Genomic DNA, 7,952 nt, shown 5'->3' on the forward strand with positions numbered 1-7,952 from the left:
TGATTCAATCTAACTAATCGATTTTGATTCGATTAGGTACAGTCGCAAAGAATAACAAACACATATTCATATCGAGCGGGGTTGTTGCTGATGACTTCTATACAAGGAATAAAAAAACGAAGACGCAAATTCAAAGATCAAACGCACAGCGTGACATAGACTTCAAAAGGTCGACATATTTTGATAAAAAATATTGAAAATGACTAAACTAAGATCTTTCTAACACAAAAATTATAAATAAATAACTAAATAAATCGATTTTCCTAGGTTTTCCTATGGAGCGCTCCTATGCCTAAATTAGGGTTTCCCTAGTCTAGGTCATTTTTTTTTTTCCTGGAGTGGAGTTTTATTCGTTCTTTCGATTGTTTTCTCTTGTAGAATTCATCTACGATTGTTTGTTCTCTTTGCTAGGTGTTGTTGAGTTTTGTCGTTGTGTTTTCTCCCGTAGAGATGGAGAATGAGTTAGAAAACCTTTGGAGGAAATTTTCATTAACTGATGAGGAACAAGATATCGTTGAACTTGGGGAACATGGCACAGGAGGAGTACATGCAGAAAAGTTTAAAAGGTGCATTGTGGGTCGTTTGCTTCCGGGGAAACCTATCAACGTCAAAGCACTACATAGTGCAATGACTGGTGCATGGAAAATCAACGGAAATTTTGATATATCAGATATTGGCAAAGGAGTGTTTGTTTGTGAATTCAAAAATCATAGGGATAAGGTGAAGGTGTTGAGAGAAGCCCCATGGCATTATGATAGACAGCTGGTTATTTTATCGGAGGTACAAGGCGATGAGCAATTATCAGAGGTGAAGCTGAATGAATCTCCTTTCTGGATTCGGTTATGCAACGTGCCGTTAAATTGCAGAGACAGTGAGAGTATTACTAGAATTGCAGAACGAGTAGGGAAGGTATTGGAGATTAGAGAGGAGGACGTTGCTGTATGGGGTAAACATATCCGAGTTAGGGTACTGGTCGATGTTAATGTTCCTCTTAAGCGGGGAACCTTTATCCGTAATAGCAAGGGCGAGAAGGTGTGGGTTTATTTTCGATTCGAAAAACTCCCTAATTTTTGTTACTGGTGCGGCTTGTTAGGGCATGTTCATGATGATTGTGAGACGCGTCCGGAGTGTGTCGAGGAGATAGACTGGCCATATAGCCCGGCACTACGGGCATCTCCATTCCGTAAAGCTGTCGGATCCAAAACTACTGAAAGGAGAGCTGATGTTGTCTTCTCGAGAAGTGAAGGGATGGGTGATAATGAAAATGTCCAGGTTCGCCGTCGTTTGAATGAAGAGTTTGAGGGGGAAATAAATGATCTCACTTGTGGGGTATCCAAACTACCTGTGTTAAGTAAAGAAGCAGAAACTGTTGTAGATAATGAGAAAGGAGAAGCTGAGGGTGTGAATAGGCTGAATATAGTGTCTGAGCATGGAAGTGAAATTGGGGTGAGGATTGATAGTCTAAATTTCACACCAGGCAGGGGGTCTGGAGCTGTTCAAGAGAAATCGGGGTTAGGAGCGAAGAAAAAAGGGGGAAGGAATCTGAAAAACGCAGCCCGCGGTGTCCAACCTGCTGTGAGTAAATCGACTGACAACGAATCTTTACAGGCGAGAATGTTAAAAAGGAAACCCCAATATCAACTTCAGTTACTTGATATTTACTCGGAGGATGTCGAGATGCAGGATCTCTGCTCAAAGAAGCCAAAAGCTTCTATTGCTGGACTGGATCAAAATTCTTCTTTTTTGGCGGAGACTGCAGGACAGTCTCGCCAGTCGCAATGAAAACCTTCAGTTGGAACCTCCAAGGGTTGGGGAATCCTTGGACGGTAAGAGCTTTAAAGAAATATGTTAATGACCATAACCCCGATATTATTTTTCTTATGGAGTCTCGTCTTTGTCAGTTTGAAGTTAATTATTTTAAGTTTTCGTTTTCTAGTTTCTATTATTTTGTTGTTGATGCCCGAGGTCGCAGTGGTGGTCTTATTCTTATGTGGAAGAAAGACTGCAATGTTAGTATTTCTAGCTTCTCCAAAAATCACATTGATTTTGTTTGTGAGATGCCAAATAATGAAGGGAAATGGCGGGGTACGTGTATGTATGGGTGGCCGGAAACTGGAGCCAAATATAAGACGTGGGAGCTGCTAAAAAGTTTAGAAGGAGTGTCCTTGCTTCCATGGTTGGTCCTTGGGGATTTTAATGAAATTCTCAAGAGCAGCGAAAAAATTGGAGGAAGACCTAAATCAATTCAAGCGATGGAAGTTTTTCGTGCTGTGATTGATGAGTGTGGGCTTGCAGATTTAGGTTGGTCAGGCAATCCTTTTACTTGGGATAATGGGCGAACAGGGGTGGACAATATTAAACAACGCCTTGACAGATTCTTTGCTACCTCTAGTTGGAAAGCGATGTTTCCTGAAGCTGTTTCGTCTAATCTTGTAAGAATCTCGTCTGATCACTGCCCCATTCTTCTCCATCATTGTGGTGTTAATAGAAGGGAGAGCAGGACGAAATTATTTCGTTTTGAGTCAATGTGGCTAAAGCATCCAGAGTGTGGTGAGATAGTAAAGGGTGGCTGGAATCTAGAGCATGGGGCTTCTGCTATGGAAAAAATTTCAGCTTGTGCCTCTAGCTTGGAGAGTTGGAATGCTGAAGTCTATGGGAATATTTATAAGCTGAAACGTTCGTTGACGAAGCAGCTAGAGAGGCTCCAGAGCTTACCCAATTCTGCCCGTGTTGCAGCGAGGAGAAGAGTTGTTCACACTGAGATTAACGAGCTGCTCAAACGGGAGGAAATCATGTGGCGTCAAAGGTCAAGAGCGGTTTGGCTAGAAGAAGGAGATCGCAACACGAAATTTTTTCACATGAAAGCTTCAAATCGCAGGAAACGTAATACTATCTCTAAACTTCAGGATGCAGAAGGTATTTTGAGAACGAAAGCTGAAGATATTGAGCAGATAATATGTAAGTATTATAGCAATCTTTTTAGTACATCGTATCCTCCGGTTTGTAACAGTACGTTGGAAGCCTTAGATAAGCAGATAAGTCCTCTCGATGCTGATTTGTTGGCTGCTCCCTTCGCAGCTGAGGAAGTGAATTTTGCGCTGAAGCAGATGCATCCAAATAAATCTCCGGGGCCTGATGGTATGTCAGCTATGTTTTTTATTAACTTTTGGAATATAGTTGGTAAAGACGTTACTGCTCTTGTCCTCAAGTTTTTGGAAACAGGTATAATGCCGCCTAGATTAAACCACACGCTCATCACATTAATCCCCAAAACTCAAGCGCCTGAAACAATGAAGGACCTCCGTCCTATCAGCCTGTGCAATGTCGTCTACAAACTTATCTCCAAAGTTTTGGCCAATAGATTGAAAAAAGTGCTGCCAAGTGTTATTGACGAATCGCAAAGCGCGTTTGTCCCTGGCCGGTTGATTACGGATAATGCCATTATTGCTTTTGAATTATTCCACTCAATGAAACACAGGATTAAAAGCAAGAAGGGTGTTGCTGCGCTCAAACTCGATATGAGTAAAGCATACGACAGAGTGGAGTGGAGATACATTCGTCAAGTGATGAATAAAATGGGCTTCCCGGGTCATTTTATTAATTTAATAATGGGTTGTGTTTCGTCTGTGTCCTTTTCCTTTCTCGTCAATGGCCAAGTGAAGGGCTATATTCAGCCATCTCGAGGACTCCGGCAAGGAGACCCCATCTCGCCGTATTTATTTCTCCTGTGCGTTGAAGGCCTCTCCGCTTTAGTTCGTCAAGCGGTTCAGCGAGGAGATATCCATGGGGCTCAAGTCTGTCGTGGTAGCCCGAGCATATCCCACCTTCTATTCGCAGACGACTGTATTTTGTTTACTAGAGCGACCACTCAAGAGTGTCGGGTTCTTCGAGATATGTTACATGTCTACGAGATTGAATCGGGACAGCAGGTGAATGTGAGTAAATCAGAGATTTCTTTTAGCTCGAAGGTTCCAATGGAGCGGAGGGCTGAAATTAAAAATCTTCTGCAGGTTCAGGAAGTGGGGAACTTGCCGAAATATCTGGGTTTACCAACGATTATTGGGAAATCGAAGAAGCGTATCTTCGGTTCTCTGAAGGAGCGTATTTGGAAAAAGCTTAAGGGGTGGAAGGAGAAGATCTTATCCCGTGCAGGCAAAGAGATTCTTATTAAAGCTGTTGCGCAAGCGATCCCCAATTACATTATGAGTTGCTTCCTCCTTCCGAAGACGTTTTGTGAGGAAATCCAGAGCTTAGTGAGTAGGTTTTGGTGGGGGAATAACGAAAAGAAGAATCCAGTCCATTGGATGAGTTGGGACAGACTGTGCATTTCGAAAGATGATGGAGGTTTAGGCTTTCGTAATTTTCAGTCTTTCAATATTGCCTTATTAGCTAAGCAAACATGGCGTTTGGCTTCTTGTCCGGAGTCCTTGTGTGCTCGGATTATTAAAGCAAAATACCACCCCCGGAGTGATATTTTGGCAGCAGGTTCAGGTTTTACTCCAAGTTTTTTCTGGCGCAGCATACAAGCCTCGTTCGAGTTAATTAATGCAGGAAAAAGCTGGAGGGTAGGCAATGGGGAAAGGATTAGCGTGTGGAATGATAAATGGTTGTGTGGGGAGACGATGTTGAAGCCGCTGGTTGTGCAAAATCTGCCTAGAGATGCGACGGTGAATATTTTAATCGACCCAGAAACACAGAGCTGGAAAAGGGACATTATTGAAGCTTCTTTTTTGCCTTTTGAGGCGGACATTATCCTTAAGATGGCCCTCAGTCCAAGATTGCCTATTGACAAAATGTTCTGGATGCATACTAAGAGTGGTCTCTACACGGTGAAGTCAGGCTACCATGCGTGCCAACTTTTGAAGTTCAATGGTAGAGACTGTGGAGGTTCTTCATATTCAAACTCTATGATATGGAGAGTTATCTGGAAAATTCAAATTCTGCCGAAAATAAAACATTTTTTATGGAGAGCCTTGAAGGACATTCTTCCTTGTTTCCAGGTGTTGATAAATAGAGGGATTGCTGTTGATGATTTTTGTCCCAAATGTGGTGAACCAGGAGAATCTACTCTCCATGTTTTGAAAGATTGCAGCTGGGCTAGGGGTATTTGGCTGAGCTCTCAGCTGGGCCTTCGGGTTGATGATATTGATGTCCCCAATTTCCATACTTGGGTTGAGATTATGTTAAAGCGGCTAACAAAAGATGATTTTGCTTTGTTTGTGGTGATTTTATGGCAGTTGTGGTATTCCCGTAATATGTTGATCCATGAGGGAAAGGAAGATTCTATGGAGTCCCTCTTGAACAGGAGTAGAGACTGCGGTGTGCAGCAAGTTTCGGCTCAGAGTCGCAATGATGAGCAGATTGCTAAGCCAGGATGGAAGGCTCCAAGACCGGGTGTGGTGAAAATTAATTCAGACCTTGCGATTTCAATGGCAGATGGCTCAGCAGGCCTTGGTGTTGTGCTCAGGAATGACAGAGGTGAAGTTATGGCCTCAGCAGGGAAGAAGTTAGCTGCTGTTCAGTCTATAGCCATTGGAGAAAGTCTAGCTATCCTTCATGGCCTTAAAATTGCTTTGGAATGTGGCTTTACTGCTGTTCTGGTGGAGAGTGATGCGCAGGTTGTTATTCAAGCAATTTTGAAGGGAAAAGCTGATCCAAATCATCAAGGATTAATAGTAGAAGATATTCTCAGGTTGATTTCGAATTTTAATAGCATTAGTTTTGGTTATACTCCCCGAGATAACAACAAAACAGCGCACTCTTTAGCTAAGTGGGCGCTAACAATTTCTGAGGATATCGTGATTATGGAGGATGTTCCTAATCTTATCCGTTCTTGTATTCTCGAAGATATTTCTTCGGCTCTTGAGTTTTCTATATAATTTCTCTTTGGCGATCAAAAAAAAAAAAAAAAATAACTAAATAAATCTTATAGCCATTTTAATATTTTGTGACAGAAAGACAAGGCTAGAAATTACTCCATATCTACGATATTAGTATTCATATTCTACAAGAGGCTGCTTTGTAGAATTTGTCAACCTAACTTTTTTTAGAATGGTCAGTTCATTTTTTTTTTTGCCGAAAAGATTAATATCTTCATTGATAATTCAACTATAAAAGTCTCAAATCTAGCCACAAAACAATTGTGCTAGATATTACAATAACATTTTAAGGGTTTTTCGGCTACTAAGAGCCACCCAACCAACTCATCAAACACTAAATCTAATAATAGATCTAGTCAAATGAGTATATCAAACTACAAATTTAAATGATTACAATAAGTAAAGTCATAGATCCAAACATCTAAAAAACTAAAATTAATTGCAAACATTAGAATCTGTAAAACTAATCTTCCAAACGGAGACGCCGGAGACACGTCAGAAACGCCGGAGACACGCCGGAAACGTGAAAATAACGTCGGAGCCGCTGGAGAGACTGAAGCTATCAGAGCCGCCGGAAGCCGCCGAAGCCGGAAACCATAAGAGAAAAAGACTAACGAAAACCCATTTAGGGTAGATAAACTAAGAAATTAAAATCTAATTTCTTCACAATAACATGTGAAAAGACCAACAAACTAAAGATCTAAGATAAGCAAGCCATTTATTTATTTAAAATAGAAGAAATTAAAGGGTGGGGAGATGGTTTTTGGCCAAAAAGGCCAAAAAACCATCTCCCCTTACAAGGTGTGAAGTGCGGCTGCAAGGAGTTTAGGGTTTGAGGTCAGTTCATTTGATTTTGGTCTATTTTGTGGCTTTCATTTAGTCTTTTCCAACTTATTAAGAATGTACTGTCTACTTCTATACAATCTTAGTCGATTCCAACAGCCTGTAACCCACAAACCCAACATCTTTAATTGATATAATAAATACAAAATAATTCATAGTAAAATTTAATAATAGTGTGTTAGTCATGCGGAAAATTTTATGATAAAAAAATTTAAAAGATCTAAAATTTAGTGTGTTTTACTTAATCCATTCTATAAAAATAAAAAAAGTTATATATTATTATTTAATGTTATTAATACTATTAAATACTCGTATAATTTTATTAAATAAATATTAAAAATAGTGGCTCTATAATAATTCACTTTTAAAAAATAGAAGAATAATCTAACAAAAGTAATATTTTTATGAACGAAGAGAGTATAATTTTTATCAAGACTTTCAACTTTAATAAGTAATATTAATTCTTATATGTATATGATTTGAAACAACAATTAATTTTTATATAAAAAATATTGATACAAACGTTGAAAAATGATTTTGTATTTCGTATTTTGAATTGAAAATATTGATAGTATATATTTTACATTTTTAGAATAAAAAAGCCGTATTGAAATAAAAATTTATCTTATTTTACGATTACACATTCAATTTAATATCAATTTCTATCTTTTTAGAAACAAAATGCACTAAAATTAATTTATATTGATGTGCAGAGAATAAAGTCAATCCTGATAATTTAGAATACTAAATAAAAAAAGTCAGTCTATATCTTGGTGATACATTCACATCAACTAAATGGATTGGTGAGATATAGATCACGCGGGGAGGAATTAATTAGTTACTAGTCGTACCCCGCGCATTTGCGCGAAATCAATATAACATTTCATATTAATAATATAGTTATTAAAAAATAATATGGAAATACTAAAAATAAAAATTATAATCCATAAATTAGTAAATTAAGGTTTAATGTTGTTAAAAGTTAAATTTTTTGACTTTTTACAATTTTATCCGAACTTTTAAAAAAATATATAGATTTATCACAACTTAGCCAATTTGATGAAAATCTATCCAATTTTTTAAATTTATTTAATTGTTGCCTATATGGAAATTAAATTGTGTATTTTTTGTTTTGAATTTAGAAAAAAAAAGAATTGTTGATTGAGATGCCATTTTATTCGGTTAAATTATAATTTTATATATTAGACCAACATGGCACGCCATATAGAA

At 38.4% G+C, this 7,952-nt stretch overlaps 1 protein-coding gene across 1 annotated transcript; it reads left to right on the forward strand.

Moving 5' to 3' along the window:
* The first annotated feature begins 450 nt into the window (after positions 1-450).
* Positions 451-1,782, forward strand: LOC126668737 (uncharacterized). Its single transcript, XM_050361919.1, has one exon. It carries the CDS (start codon positions 451-453, stop codon positions 1,780-1,782), a length of 1,332 nt encoding a protein of 443 aa, XP_050217876.1.
* The last annotated feature ends 6,170 nt before the right edge of the window (positions 1,783-7,952 follow it).

The sequence above is a fragment of the Mercurialis annua genome, linkage group LG2 (assembly GCF_937616625.2).
Source record: "Mercurialis annua linkage group LG2, ddMerAnnu1.2, whole genome shotgun sequence".
NCBI lineage: Eukaryota > Viridiplantae > Streptophyta > Magnoliopsida > Malpighiales > Euphorbiaceae > Mercurialis > Mercurialis annua.